The sequence below is a fragment of the Dreissena polymorpha genome, chromosome 8 (genome assembly GCF_020536995.1).
Source record: "Dreissena polymorpha isolate Duluth1 chromosome 8, UMN_Dpol_1.0, whole genome shotgun sequence".
NCBI lineage: Eukaryota > Metazoa > Mollusca > Bivalvia > Myida > Dreissenidae > Dreissena > Dreissena polymorpha.
Genome location: NC_068362.1, coordinates 61,053,188 through 61,070,180, shown reverse-complemented (window position 1 = coordinate 61,070,180; position 16,993 = coordinate 61,053,188). Strand labels below are relative to the sequence as shown.

At 35.7% G+C, this 16,993-nt stretch overlaps 1 protein-coding gene across 2 annotated transcripts; it reads right to left on the bottom strand.

Moving 5' to 3' along the window:
- Positions 1-841: 841 nt before the first annotated feature.
- LOC127841767 (transmembrane emp24 domain-containing protein 4-like) lies at positions 842-12,738 on the bottom strand. Of its 2 annotated transcripts, none has more exons than XM_052370821.1 (5): positions 12,563-12,738; positions 9,783-9,898; positions 5,954-6,058; positions 4,743-4,889; positions 842-1,526 (listed from the first exon to the last, which is right to left on the bottom strand). In XM_052370821.1, the coding sequence occupies exons 1-5, from the start codon at positions 12,687-12,689 to the stop codon at positions 1,377-1,379; spliced, it is 645 nt and encodes a 214-aa protein (XP_052226781.1). In that variant the 5' UTR covers positions 12,690-12,738; the 3' UTR covers positions 842-1,376. The 2 variants fall into 2 exon arrangements, with proteins under 2 accessions (XP_052226781.1, XP_052226780.1); XM_052370820.1 differs by lacking the exon at positions 842-1,526 and adding an exon at positions 2,060-3,282 and having other exon boundaries at positions 12,563-12,737.
- Positions 12,739-16,993: the final 4,255 nt, after the last annotated feature.

Below are 16,993 nucleotides of genomic sequence, written 5' to 3'. Positions count from 1 at the left end.
TTGAGTTCCCAGCTGCGGCCTATTTCTGGGGACTACGACAATTTAAGCTCCAAGCCTGTTACACAATAATCACATGGCCATTTCAAAAGGCATCAATAAATACTATCGTAACAGAACAATGCAGGTATAGTCATTAGAGTTTTAAGTAGTTGCTGATATGCAGCTGGCTGATTGGGTTCATTTGAAGACATAAGAGTGCATTCCTGACAAGCAATGCATTCATGATTGGAGGTCAAACTTAATTTAAGTTATAAACAGTTGTTTCTCTCCTAAGTAATTTTCTGCGAAATCAATGTTACTACTTGAAATTTTGAGAATATTTAATAAAGGGTTTTCAGATTGCATAAATATGTTTGTTGCCCTTCATCCACAACCAATCATCATCATAATAATCCTGTTCAGAAAGGAACAAACAAAAAATAATGTAGTTTTTTGGCAATTTTAACTATATATCTTATCGGCAGAATTAATATTCAGATGACTGCATGGAGATCATGAAAAACATAATACGCATACAGTTCATTCATGGTGTACATTGGTAATTTATAAGAGGAGTGTTAACAAATTTACACTATAAAGCCATTTAAGTAAAACTCCCCTTATAGCCATATAAGGAAAAATGCCACGCCCCTTGGCAGCAATGTTTTTCAAGCAAACGTAACCATTTTTGAACTCATCCGAGACCAATATTATGACAATAAATGTGGCCTCTAGAGTGTTAACAAGGCAAATGTTGACGCCGCACGACAGACAAAAGGCGATCACAAAAGCTCACCATGAGCACATTGTGCTCAGGTGAGCTAAAAAGGGCATGCATCAAAATACAAGAAAACAACGTGTGTTACGTGATTTAAGTTTATTCATTTCATTCAATGATAAATGAGAGTTAAAAATGAACCATATTTTGAACCATACAAAGTGAAATAAATATCATAAAATAAAGACATTAAACAGGCAACCGATGTTAATTATTAACAGCTTCAATAGCGCATATACCAAATGACATGAAATACTCATACGTGTCTAGCAAGTATTTATGTATTGTCGAGACACTAGGGCATTTTATTGAAACTGTGTCACACCATATCAGTTTCATACCATAACTTCTGCTTTTTATTTATATTTAGATAAAATATTGTGTTAGGTTCCAAAGTTAATTTCAATTTTGGTTGCTTGATATCACTAATAGCATACATGAGTACAAACAATGTCAAATACATATATACAGATTTCTTCAATTAGTTACTTTACCATTATATTCACGTCAAATAAAAATTCAGCATTATTAATAAACCTCCAACCCTCATGCATAAACTCAGACACCTAATATGTCACACACATACAATAATGAAAAAATTATTAAGGCAAAAATCACATCACACCAACTTCTTTGAAATAAAGAATCTTCTTAAATGTGACGTCTGCAATAAAGCCATGACAACTAAGGTGGATGTCTGGGCTACAGCCCACCAGAACACGCGGTTATTTGTACTCTCGCTCGTATATCGGAACCGCTCTTCACGCTTCTGAAAATCAATAATCACTCAACAGTCCACCATTATGTATACAACTTACGTAGGGGGGATTGTTGGAAACAATTAATATCTAGTTTTGTGTCCCATTTGCATTCATTGGTCAATAAAATAGAAGCAATTTGTAATTGATTCAATTTTAATGTGCCATGATTCTAAAACAAACTGAAACCTATCTAAATTGCATGTTTAGTTTAACTGTTTTGTTTCACTCTATTTCCTCATTATTTGTGTTAAGAACTCCAGATAAACTCAATTGTATGTAGTATGCCAATTAATTCAGTCACGTCTTAACAGTTTAAGATTAAGAGTGAAAACAACAAGTGTTTTCAAAAAGTTTGGTAAAATAATAAACGATCAAACATGACATTTTTTCAAATCAAATGTGCAAGGTAGTAGCAAGGGTGAATGTACACATGTGATGCGAGATGTGAACATGGAGGGTAAGTGTACACATGTGATGGGAGATGTGAATGAACATGGTCATGAATTATACAATGCGGTAAGATATAATGTTGGACACAGTCAAGATGTCATTCTTTTATTTTTGACAAACATTTGACAAACTTTAAACCTTTTACAATGTTACATATGCAAGTATGACATGTTAGCACTGTAGTTATTGTGTTTAAAAGGAAAGACAAGGCTTAATGAATAAGTAATACATTGTTCAGTAAGTTACATACATTTCAATCTTTTGGTACACAAAAATACAAATAATATCGTGACAACATGTGTGAGCAATACAAATATGACACTTTCATCAGGAGTTTTCATCAAAAATCATTACAATTACTAAGTCTATGTAAAACCACGAATGTGCATTCTATCAATTTTATAACCGTCACATAATGCAGATCCAAACACAGTTGGAACACAGTCAAACAAAACAACTTGCTTTAACACTGATTTAAACTACATTTGTTATAAATACACAATTCACAATGATCAATAAATAATAAAGAACGATCATTTTGTGTAAGATAACATATATATCTTATATGTTTACGACCACTATTATTATACTATATTCTTCACTTCAAATAATTAACTAAGAACATTAATCATCCTCGAGAAAAAAAATCAATTATAATTCTCACTACTCCGCTTGAAAGAATAAACTATTACATCAATTATTTCATTAAAAAAAATATCTTGTCTGTCCATATAAAGATATAATATCATAATCTCCTTGTTATCTTCAAAAACTTCACATCAAATCAATCACGTTGTAAATTGTTAAGTAATATATATAAAAAAGATTACGCTTTTATCATTCATATTTTCTTTCCTTCAAAGAATCACTTTCAGAATGCATAACTTAAAAGAAAACATACCATTGAGCATTGTTTTATGAAGATGGGGCTTAATGCATATTCATAAAGTGTCCTCCCATATGAGCCTGTGCAGTCTGCACAGGCTTATTATGGAAAACACTTTCCACTTTTATAGAATTTGTTGTTTAAAGTCAGTCTTTTCTTACCAAAATTCCAGTACAGACAAGGCAGACTTCACAGGCCAATCTTGGCGCACATGCATTAAGCCCAGTTTTCCCAAAACGCTGCTCTAATTATAAAATGTGTCTCTATTAGCACCAGTATTATACTAATTTCTTCGCCTCAAAGAAACTCTTCAGGTGCCTCATCTGTCCAAAGCCAGTGATGAGCAGGATGGCGGTCTGAAAGATGGACCACCACAGCACGCGCTCGTTGGTGCTGATGCTGGTCGCGCGAAAACGCTCCTCGCGATACTGGAAAAAACCCAAGAGGGGAGCTGTGCACAAACGGTGTCATTGTGTGAATATGCTCAAGCAATATGGCATGGAGGAGTACGGAAATGAAGAAGAAATATAGCAATAATAATAAATAGAAGATAAGATAACAATGTCCAAATAAGAACATTGTCATTAACGCAAAAATAAAGTTAATTTTATTTCAGATGACCAATTTTGAAGTTCATTAGATGTAATGCTGTCTTTAAGCAGTCGAATAAGTGCTTTTGATCTACATCTTTTCTCTTAATCAAGCTCAATCTTAGCATCCATAGTTTTAATAATTCTTCATCTATCATTAAGAAGGTGAGCCATTAAACAAAGTTTAACATGAAATTCTGCAGACAACATACATATCTATAGTTAAATTAGCACAGATTTACAGGTTTTGTGCGAGGTGTGACAGGCTTCAGTGACAGATTGCAGCATATAATGTCCATACAAAGCGTCATGTGCTTATCAGCTTAATTTGTACTTGCTGATACAGGCCTCCCCATGAATTAAATTTGTAATAACTCAAAATTCCCTTATAAGTAACAACATAAATCTTGTCATTTTGGACATAACATTAACTTGAATGAAGAAAACATTTTAGCAAAAAGAAAACTATTTTTGCAAAGTATGCTAATGTGAAACCATTGGCTAATTTTGTGTACTGAACAATAACCCTAACTGGTTGTTTTGTTAATCATTTACTAAATTTTACTTGCCTACCCGCTGGTTGTTTTGTTTATCATTTACTAAATTTTACTTGCCTACCAGCTGGTTGTTTTGTTTATCATTTACTACATTTTACTTTACTACCTGCTGGTTGTCTTGTTTATCATTTACTAAATTTTACTTGCCTACCCGCTGGTTGTTTTGTTTATCATTTATAAAATTTTACTAGCCTACCTGCTGGTAGTTTTGTTTATCATTTACTAGCATACCCACTGGTTGTTAAGTTTATCATTTACTAAATTTTACTACCCTACATGCTGGTAGTTTTGTTTATCATTTACTAGCCTAACCGCTGGTAGTTTTGTTTATCATTTACTAGCCTACACACTGATTGTTTTGTTTATCATTTACTATATTTTACTAGCCTACCTGCTGGTAGTTTGGTTTATCAGTTACTAGCCTACCCACTGGTTGTTTTGTTTATCACTGACTAGCCTACTCGCAGATTGTTTTGTTTGTCATAGACTAGCCGACCCGCTGAATTTTTTCAAAATCATTTACTAGCCTACCATCTGGCATGTTTGTGTATCATTTACTAGCCTACCCACAGGTAGTTTTCTTTATCATTTACTAGCCTACCTGCTGGTAGTTTTGTTTATCATTTACTAGCCTACCTGCTCGTAGTTTTGTTTATCATTGACTAGCCTACCCTCTGGTAGTTTTGTTTATCATTTACTAGCCTACCCGCTGGCATTTGTGTTTATCATTTACTAGCGTACCCGCTGGTAGTTTTGTTCCTTTGTGATCTGCTCCACCTGGTCTAGCAGCTGTCTCACTCTCAGCTGCAGCTCAGACAGCTTGTCCTTGGCCTGGATCTGCTGGTAGTCCACGGCATGCTCACCCACCTGGATGTCCAGGTGAACCCTCTACAATGAAATCATTGTACTGTACTTTACAGTGTATAGTGCGCAACCATGTATAACACACAAAGCACCTGATTTTAAAATTCCAAAATGGAGAACATACATTTGTATTTCAAGACAAAAAAACTAGGAAATTGGACTAAAAACGACCACCATTTTACTATCGCGCAATCAATTAATCTGCATTATTGAAAAGCTCTATATTATATTGAAAGAAGTAAGCGCTTAAAGATCAGCCTCAGGAGCATGGGTTGCATAGCACTAAATGTTTAACAATCGAAAGACTATTCTCTCGAGAATATTGGAGTGTGAAAAGGGTGTAAATGCATATTTTCGTTGGCATTTCAGCTGTCATCAATAGAGGCTAGATGTCCCACATGCTACATGCACGCTACACTCAGTCCAACAATAAGGTTCACTTCTGCCAAGTTAAATAATCAAAATTAGCACAAGCCAGCAAGTCCTGCTATGGTAAATTGTAAAACTGATTTGTTCAGAATTTTGGTTTCACATAGATTTCATAACTTCTTGGTCTTCTTTAATTGAAAGTCTATCAATTCTGGAAAAATGAATGCTCCAGACAAAGTGTTCAGAGATCTTGTATATCTAACCATTGATCTTGAATTATTACCTTGACCTTAAAATTGGTTCATGCTGGTTACATTCCAGACAAGCTACCTTCATCACCACTACCAACCAATATGCCCAAAAGCATTTAAAAAAAAAGTATTTCAAAAGAAGTATTGTTACTGACTGAAAATGACATGTTGCTTTATAGTCTTGTTTTTATTCCCATACAGCAAAGCATCTGCCTTGGAACCCAGAGGTTCCGGCCTGAGATTGTTTTCAACATGTTACACGTCTACTTACAAGCTGTCCACTGGCCCAGAGGCCCCACCCTGAGATTGTTTTCAACATGTTACATGTCTACTTACAAGCTGTCCACAACATGTTACATGTCTACTTACAAGCTGTCCACAACATGTTACATGTCTACTTACAAGCTGTCCACAACATGTTACATGTCTACTTACAAGCTGTCCACAACATGTTACATGTCTACTTACAAGCTGTCCACTGGCAAACCAGGCGCTGGAGTTGGAATGGAGGCAGATGGAATGCTCTCCTGCACTGGCAGATGTGAAAGTGAATCTGCCCTCGGACGCATACGTCTGAAAAAATCACGTCATGTACATGAGGAATGCATCCAACCCTGGACTTGTATTCACAGAGCTTGTTAAAAGTAAATGTTTTCTTCATGAAGACTATGGCTGGGGCACATAAAGTGCCTAACCCTTTATTTGTTTATTTATTTTTACATTTTCTTCCTTAAAGTAACATTACTATTCAAAATCAACGAAAATAACGTACAATTGTTTGTAAAATAAAGTTAACCAATTAAAAATCAGTGTTCCTTATGGCAATTGCCGAAATTTCAACGTCAGATGTGGTCTGGTAAAATAGATGTTTGTAGATACAAAATGCTCGTTTTTATTATTGTTTTGCATATCTACATGTATTCATACGATAAATGAACACTAAAATGGTGTTTGTGTGTCGTATGAATAGATATATTCGCGGGAATTAATTGTGGCAACAAATAAATAAAAACAAGCATTTTGTATCTACAAAAATCTATGTAATCATACCACATCTAGCGTTGAAATTTTGGCTATTGCTATAAGGAACACTGATTGTTGAGGTGTTAACTTTATTTTACGAAGTCTTTTGCGATTGTAAAGGATCTTACACTTACACTTAAGGAAAACTTACTCTAAAGTTCTAAAATTAAAAATGCTCCAAAGCCTTAAGTTACTACACAATCATACATAACTTGTATTACAATGTTCAAAGCTATTAAATAATGTGCAAGATTTCCCTAAGTAGATTTATGAAAACAGTTCTAGGCCGTAAATTACAAGATATACAACATTAAATCTGAGGTCACTCTGTTAAAACTTTATCCAGGGACCTGTTATTTGATGGGCAAAATGACAAATTTCACCAAACATGTCATGTACATTGAACTCAATAGTGAAATTCAACAATTATTATATTTAATAAACAAGTGAAAACAGTCTAAAAGCATAGAAAAATATTTTTTTAATAATTTTATTTATGGTCATATAAATGGATAAAATTATAAAGCCTTTAAAATGTTATTAAATGGAAATTTGGAAAATATTAGTATCACTGGCAAGGCTAATTGCAGTAAAGGCATTTTTCATTTCATAGTATTTTCTATTTATTTTGTAATCATTTTAGATTATTAACAAGCACCTGTTCTTGTTACATTCAGTTCAATACATCTAATGACAAATCTGAAATATTTTAAAATATGGGAAGATATCCTTTTAGCTTAGATAAACGTTACAATAACCAGATTTTGCTAAAAACAGTACATCTTAGGAATTAGGTATTGTCTTTGTATATATGTAAATGTTAAATGTTAAGTGTTGAGTAAATTGTGCAAAAACAAAGAGCCAATTAACATGCATAATGTACATGCACACTTGGATAAAATAAGAGGGTTTGTAAGACAATAACATAGTGGCAACACATAAATAGGAGGAACAAATTAGGAAATAAAGGAAAGAGTATGCTTGGGTGACCACGGATTATTACAGAGCTCCAGATAAGGGTCGTATTTTCGTAATTACAAATTATTTTTAAGTTCGTTACGTATTTATTTCAAAATTTTGTCGTACCATTAAGAATTACAAAACGAATATTATTTTTACATCGGTTCCTATCGATTTTTATTGAGTTCTTTTCGCGTATTAAAGATCTTTTCGGTGCTTATATAGAATGGTTATCGGGTTTGTTTAACAAAGCGCATTTTTTCCAATAAAGCGGCGTGTACAGTCTATCTGTCAAAAAACAATGGCCGCGCCTAGAGAGCGTCCTAAAAAACTGCAAAGCGTGCAAAAACACGCTTTTAACATATTGTATGCAAAGTGAGCAGAATTTGAATGTTAAGAAAGACATTATAGAAAAGATCTTAAACCATGTTGTATGTTCAGTTGCCGACACAGTCGGAAAAGCTATTAAACAATCGCGATTCATGTACATAGTGTCTTCCCAGTTTAGCCTGTGCAGTCCACAGGCTTATATAAGACACCACTCTCTGTCCATTAGTTCTAGGAAAATGGGGTACGATTCATGTACATAGTGTCGTCCCAGATTAGCCTGTGCAGTCCACAGTCTTATATAAGACACCACTCTCTGTCCATTAGCTCTAGGAAAAAGTGGTATAATTCATGTACATAGTGTCTTCCCAGATTAGCCTGTGCAGTCCACAGGCTTATATAAGACACCACTCTCTGTCCATTAGTTCTAGGAAAATAGGGTATAATTCATGTACATAGTGTTGTCCGAGATTAACCTGCTCAGTCCACACAGGCTAATCTGAGACAACACTCTTTGTCTAAACTTTGATTTTCGCAAAACCAAACAATTCCATAAAAGCGGAAAGTGTCATACTAAGCATGTGAGGACTGAACAGACTAATCAGGGAAGACACTTTATGCACATGCATTAAACCCTGTTTTCCTACAGCAAGGCAAATATGATTATGATGCTCAACTTTTAAACACCATAACCAGTCATAGGCTTTCACCAGATTGGTTCATGCTGTAGCTCATTTCATGCTAACCCAAAATGTGTATGGTGAAATTAGTATTATCATGATATTATCATTAGGATTATTAATTTTATACTTTTCATAACTCATAATAAAATATAACGATGTAAACAAGGACATTTAACAACTCTCAAATGATAGCCATTAAGAATATATGTCACATAAATAACTGAAATATTTTTGTTTAATTTTGTATTTACTGGACGTATTAATAAATCAGAAATTCTTTTAATTGCCTTACATACTATTACAAAAGACCTGAGTGATCGTTTTTAAAAAGACTAGAAAAGATTAGTATTTTAATCTTTAAGACAATGTGGAATATTCAAAGCAGTCTCTAAATTAGGACAACTTTAATTTATATAAACTTTGAATAGAATATGGTTAATAATCTTTCACACTTATGTTCTTAATACATACCCCCCTTCAACATTATCTTGGTCCCTTTACCCAAAAATATTGGTGAAATGAAAGCACTCACTCGAGCTAAAACAATTTTGTCTTCGGGGTCCCTGATTTCGACAAGCATTCCAATACCAGGGGCCGAAGGTAGATAATCTTTTACGTTATAATCGTAAAGCTGAACTTTGTAGTTTCCTGAAAATGGCACACTAAGATGTGTTTAATCTTAATGGAATGGCAATAATGCAAGTTCTGGTAAAAAAAGCAGGACAGGTGTTTTTGCATGACATTAGGATTCCTTATTTATGTAAAAGCAGTTAACCATTTAAAGATTTTGAAGCATCAACAAGAAAAGAAGCGAACCATTGCCTCTACATACACAATTACACATTCAGGTTTCTAATTGTACATACAGATGTATCCATATCCTTGGTTGAAAATGTTTAGCCAAAAGCTTTAATAGCATGTAATGTATGCGATAAAATAAACAGAAAATGCATCAAATTATAAAAGCATAGTGTCATACAGAAACAACCTGCATGCTTGGTGGTTATCATTTATATTTTGAGTGGGTGTCCATACATTTAGTGCAAAACCATAACACACTAAATATATGAAGCAACTCAACTACACGCCTGTGATAGTGACACTCATCTGCTATTTCTTTTGCAAACACACTTGTATGACTGACGTCCAAACTGTCGCCATAATTTTGAATGCAAATCGAAAACATGGAAATATTATTTTACTTTTTCTTGCATTACAATTTAATGTAACAAAGTAAAACCAAACAGATGAATGACACTTCAACAAACCTGAGAAAGCACTGTTGTTCATCACACTTTGCTTACCCTAGACAAAACAACTTTAGAATCATGATCTTTGATTTCAACATGCATGCCTAAGCCCGCAGTTGTAGGCACATATTCATTGACTTGTGGATCAAAAATGAGAACTTTGTATCTGCCTGGAATAGAAAATATTCATTAAACATTAAACAAAGCATTGTGCCTTTACTTAGATTTTTTTTACAAGCCCAGTTCCTGGGACAAGGGTTGATTTTGTATGGCACTTGAGTCAACAGATTTATTCTGTGCTCTTATTCTTAACATAGATTGCAACATAGTGACTGCATACAGCAAATATAACTTTATTATGGTACTAAACCATAGTTGTATATGATATGTGCTTGCTTTCCAGCACTACTTTTACACACTTAGTGAATGTTTAAGGACACTGTAATCAGCCTGGGGAAGCCAATGAAAGCAATAATGATTCTGATATTAACGCCATAAACTTAACAGGTTCATAATTATTTAAATAGTTACAATTAACTTTCTTTTTCTGTGTTCTACATAACAAAAACCAAGTTGGCATATAAATAAAGATACATTCTTCCTGCCAATTTCATTTTTATAGTTTAAAAAGTAAATTTTTGACATGATTGCTTTGAAGTTTGAGTGTTAATTCAATGACAGTGAAGTGTGTGTGAGCAAGTACCAACAGTTGGTTTAGCTCAGATGTTGCTTTGATGGTATTCATGGGACGTGGGTGCAATTTTGCAATCAGCGCACTTGAAATTACAATGCAGACAATATGTTGAATTCAATGTTGACAACCAAAAGCATGTACAGTACAGCACAGGCACCGTGTACTTCAACAAAAACGCCTGACCGCGGTGTTCACTTTTTCCGATGGGTGACATTTCGCGGGGGCGGACACGCTACTGACCGCGGTGTTCATCAAACACCAGAAATCGCTGCGATAACAAGCTACATGTATTGTGAACGGGATTACCGGTGATTACCGCGATGCTGCACAGCCACCGTAAACACCTGTCTACGAGAGTCATTCACGCGTTTTAAATGTAAATGTACAAAAGAAAATCATATACTACATGTAGATATTACATGTATGTGCACATGTATGCATACTTAAATTCGGACAGTACGTAAAGTCGAAAACGTAAATAAAGCGTTTAGATGATCAATACTATTAACTCTTATGGTGTAAATCAATGCAATCGCCCTTTTTTAACAACAAATATTGAGTTTCAAAGAAATCAAGAAAGTATTAAATCATTTATTCACTTGTGTCCGATTTAAGTACTGTCCGAATTTACGTATTGCATCAGCCATCAGTATGTCGGACAGTACGTAAATTCGAAAAAGTAAATAAAGCGTTTAGATGATCAATACTATTAACTCTTAAGGTGTATATCAATGCAATCGCCCTTTTTAACAACAAATATCGAGTTTCAAAGAAATCAAGAGAGTATTAAATCATTTATTTACTTGTGTCGAATTAAGTACTGTCAGAATTTACGTATTTCATCAGTATGTTACGACACTTGTGTGCAGTCAGTTTACAATACAATAATTGTTTCAATAATGAATACAGCGTAACGGTAACAATTCGGTAGCATATTTTATTAAGAGGAAATGTCAATACCAAATAATTTGCGAAATATCCCGGTACTTCAGTTGAAATTCACAACGAAACTTTTCATGGAAATTAAATGATCTCAATTTTGTACCTGCTACTAAATTTTTATTTACAAATGAATACACTCATGCCAATTTTCGTGCACTTTTTCTGGACAAAGAAATTAATTTATTTCATGTAGAAATTGTAACCTTAAATAGCTGTACACGACGTGTGCAAACCGCGTCAGATGCTATACGCATGTTGCAATAGAACTGTCCTGATTGGGCGCTTATTTCATCAAATCTTTAAATAGAATCATATGCCGAAATTTGTTTGATACTTTCGAAAATTGCAAACGTTTGTGTTTATGACTATTATCGTGTATACTGACAGTATTACCCACCCATAATTTGATTTTAAACATGGAAATCGGGCATATATGGGATTATCAAGTAATGTATAGATGGGAGAAGTTGCATGTATGCGATTGAGACAGTATCGGGGAATCCAAGGACTCGGGATAATACGATAACTACAATCAGTTATGAGTTCTCGATGGCTTCAAACTGGTAATAGAATAAACAAACACTCAATTAACACTCCTCCATGGAAGGTGCGGTATCCTACAGCTAGGTGGGAACACGCTTTTCTTTTATACGCAGCGTTTAAAAAGACAAAACACTGTCATACCTGGATACCTGGACTGTTGGGCCGTAATTTAGCTATGCTGTTGTGGCTCCACTGATAAATGGTCTCTTCTTTAGAATCTCTCTCTGATATGTACTAATTTTATTAAAACTTCTCTAGAGTGCGCTTAGTAAAATTAATTATTAATTTAACTTCATTTACAGACGGGTGGGCATGGGTGTGAAATACATTATTCATTATCACTTTTAAACTAAAGGGATTAATTTATTATGATCCTGTTGAATTATTTTATTTCAAGCAAACACGATGAAAACCGCCGTAGATATTATTTGGCGATTCGCGGCGTTCGCCTTATGGCAAACGGCCCCTGCGACATTTGATCTTAACATCCATCGTGGTGTTTAATTGGTAAGCAAACACAGTGAAATGAACACCGCGGCGAGTGGCGTTTGTTTAAGTACACGGTGCCTGTACTGTAAGTGTTACAGGAATTTGAGTTGCTGTTTTAATATTTCCCAAATAAATTACATTGTTAACTCAGCATGCAGATACTTACCAACCACCATTGTTTCGTCTGGGATTTCTTCTATAAAACATTTCTTTTCAGTTTCACCGATGTGAAAATAAAGTGCTGAAACAACACTTAGTGTTGAAATAAATATGAGAATTCTGTTCAGTGACATGTTGGCTATTTTACCGGAAGTATTAACCGACAGTATGAACGCATGCGCATTGCCACGTAGACGCGGATTTCGTTGATAATTACACTTAAAATCATACAAATGTAGTCGCAGATGTTACGTCGATTGCGGATACAAATGTTATGTTACGTAACGCACTTCTTCAACCGGAATCATTCTCAGTGTTTGAAAAAGAGAATAATAGGTTAGTGTTGATTACAGATAAGGTTTGTCATGCGAGGCTTGGAAATCAAAAACAACGAGCCTTGGCGACTTAGGATTTTCGAATTAAGTGATTCAATGTCGTGGCAACAGCTAGGGACGACTTTGCTTCAAGTTTGGGAAATACGTGTTTTACAAACATCTCTTGCTTTAAATTATTTAAATTTTGATTACCAGTTTGCATTTGTATACAGTGCTCATTAGTAGAACATACATTACAATACTGTAGCCAAGTGCCCATGAGTAGAACTTTCATTATAATAGCCAAGTGCCGATTAGTAGAACTTCCATTAATATAGCCAAATGCCCATTAGCAAAAATAGCCTCAATCTTTACTTAGCATTCTTTTGAGTTATTTCGGTGTCTTAATATAAAGTAAATGAATATAACTGATTGTAACAAACATTCAAATCAGTGAATATGATATGGAACACCAATTGCCGAGTGTCCATTAGAGGAATTTCTATTAGTATTGTTAAGTGCCCATTTGTAGATATTCCATTACAATAACCAAAGGCCGATTAGTAGAACTTCTATTAGAATAACCAAGTACCCATAAGTAGAACTTGAATTACAATAGCCAAGTGCCCATTAGTAGAACTTTCATTACAACAGCCAAGTGCCGATAAGTAAAACTTTCCATTACAATGGCCAAGTGCCAATCATTCGAAATAGACCCAATCTCTATTAAATATTATAATTAGTTATTTTTCTGTATTAATACTATTAAAATTAGTGAATATGATCGATTGTAATGAACATCAGTGTAAACTTAATTGTAATTAAATTTATTGAATACGATGGAAAATTTCTGGAACTTCCATTAAAATAGCCAAGTGTCCATAATAAGAACTTCCAAAAATATAGCCAAGTGCCGTTAAGTAAAACTGCCATTACAATAGCCCATTGCCCGAGAGTAGAATTTCATATAGAGTAGTCAATTTCCCATTAGTAGAACTTTCTGTAGAGAAGCCAAGTGTCCATTATGTGAACTTCCCTTCCAAAAGCCAAGTGCCGATTAGTAGAACTTCCATTACAATAGCGAAGTGCCTATAAGTAGAACTTGCTCTAGAGTAGCCAAGTGTCCATGAGAAGATGCCAGTCTGAAAAAGCGCTACAATTCAGTGAATATAACATTTATTCAATTACTTGGCAGTATTCGATATTTCTGTCTTCAAGTCATCTATTAATTCAATCAATAAGCAACGCAGTCCACACAGGCTAATCAGCGACGATACTATTCGCTGATATTGGATTTTTTTCAGAAGAAAATTCATGTAAACGATAAATTATATAAAAGCAAAAGTGTCGTCCCTGATTTGCTTGTGCGGCCGGCACACGCTAATTGGGGACGACACTTTACGAACATGCAGTATAACCCCGTTTTCCCAGACTATGGCTTAAATACACACAATTTTTATATACTATAGTTAACTCAAAAGAGTCGTATAAAACAGAAAAACACAATTAACCGTCAAAAGCCAGACACGTGTGCTTGTAAACTAATAAGAAAACGACGTCGTGTTTCTTGTGGCGATTGTCATGTGTCATTTTAGCTTGTTGTTCCGATTCGTTTTTCAGATAGCCGTAAAATAAGGACACAAAAGTATCGTCACACTCAAAACATGGGGTGACAGTTTGTTAACTTCAAGACAACTGGTAATGTACCAGTCACCGCAACAAATTAATCGCGATTGCTCTCTGTTGATGTCGTTGTGGCGATCTGGTAGTCGCTAACATCGCTAAGATGTTGCGTGTACATCACACATTATCGGCGAACAACTACAGTACAGTATTTTCTCGCATGCTAATCGCAAACCATATCAATGAATCTGAGGCTTTATGCGCTTTTCCGTTAAACATACGTTATACTATTTTCTATAAAAAAATCTTCAAAATCCGTTACTTTTAACTTATCCTCAGAAAAAGCACAATTGAAATTATTTCGTTGCCTCGATTAGATTTTGTTGCTGAGTATTTTACAGTATACGGCACAATATAATGTGATTCATAGGGTGTTACTAAACTTTAGGATTAATTTGAGATCAGCTGCAAAAAAAACACGAACCTGTAAGAATCTTTTATTTATCGGTACAATTCAGTTTCAGTGATTTGCACAAGGCACTATCACATATAGGAGGGCGTGGGGAGCTTATTTATTTATTCATCGGACTTTTGCTAGGGCGTTGCCATTGGATTTACGTTATAGATCAGTTTTGGTCCTACATATTACAAGAACGTACACTAAAGACTGAATAAACATGTCGACAGCTGAGTCCCACAGGCGTGACGAAAGCATTTATATGTAAAAATTATAACAAGAAAAATAAGACTACCGTACACTATTGAGCTGTGGATCTATGAAAGGCATTGAAGTGTCGCTGTCCGTAACTGCCTGTGGAACCGATAGCAACATGATGGGATGGCGGATTATCGCGCAAAGAATACCAATCTGAAATTTACGCAGTTCTGGGCGGATCAGTGCACGAATGTGTAATTGGCCGACCGATAATACGGATCGGAAGCAGCTATATGAAATGTGATCGGGAAAATATCGATCTTTGTTTAAAACAAGTGTTGTTTTTAATTTGAAACCGGATTTATCTCACTAAGCAAATGTGAATCGGTCGTATATTGTTTTACATAATTACCTATGAGTTTTCACACAGGCGTCCTTTTATGTTAGTACACATTTAAAAACATGCTAACTATACAAAATGTCATTTGTTTTCTTAATGTGAGATGAGCAATCTGCTGGTTGCTCAGGACAGATGATGAAACCATGTTTGATTTAGCATATTTTCTGGAAACATAGGTTAGACACAGTATTTTATACATCGGAAGTAGTATATGTGCATAATAGGTTTGATAGGTTTCAGCAGAAAGAATGACTACAGTACCCTCAAGACTCTCACGAAGATCATCAGCCCAAGGCCAGTGTTGTATCAGACGCTGTCGGGAATCTTCTTACCGAGAGTACCGCAGTCCTAAACAGACGGAGTGAATACTGCAGTGGCCTCTACAACTGACCGCTTCAACCGGACTCCAGTCTCCTTGAGAACGATCCCAGTCCAGACGCAGACAAAAAAAGTCCGCCCATACGTAATGCAGAGGTGGAGTAGGCAGTGCGTAGTCTTGAGGCAGAAAAATCTCCGGGAGCGGACAGGATTCAGAGCTGGACGGAGCACAGTGCAACAGATCTTCAACTGCAGAATCATCATTGAGAAACATCTGTAACACCAACGTGAGCTCTTCCATAACTTCATTGCCTTTGCGAAAGCTTTCGATCGCGTGTGGCATGATGGCCTATGGCATGTTATGATAGGATTCAACATTGACGAAAGGCTGGTGCAAGTTATTCAAGAACTCGACGGAAAGGCCAGCAGTGCACTACTTATCAACGGACAGCAGGGGGGGGGGGGACCTCGTAATGACATCAGTGGGCGTCCGTCATGCATGTCTGCTCTTTCCCGTCATGTTCAACATTTTCCTTGAGAACACATAATGCAGGAGACTCTCTATGACCACCACACATTTCCATCGGTGGAAGACCCATCTTCAACTTGTGATTCGCTGATGACATAGACCGCATGGGTGGCATCAGCAGTGAACTTCAAGATCTTACCAACCGACTCTATCAAAGAGCAAGAGCACAAGGGATGACGGTGAGCACGGCAAAGTCGAAGATCATGGTAAACAGCACGACCAACACCAATGCAGACATCACCATAAACGGCAAGAAGCTAGAAGAAGTGACCAGCTTTAAGTACTTAGGCGCAACCCTGTCCAAGAACGGTATCAGTAACGCTGAGGTCCGAATAATTACTGCCATGGCAACCACAGCGATGGCCAGACTGAGCAGGTTGTGGACAAGCAGTTTCATATGCTTCCCCACCAAGTGCAGGCTCTACGATTCCCTCGTATTCTCCATCCTACTTTACGGCTGCGAGACCTGGACGCTTTACGCGGACACAGAACGCAGGACAAAGACATTTGAACATAAAAGTCTCCGAAGACTGCTCCGCATCTCTTATACGGAGCAGAAGACCAACAAAAAACGTAACATGACTGCATCACTTGTTGGT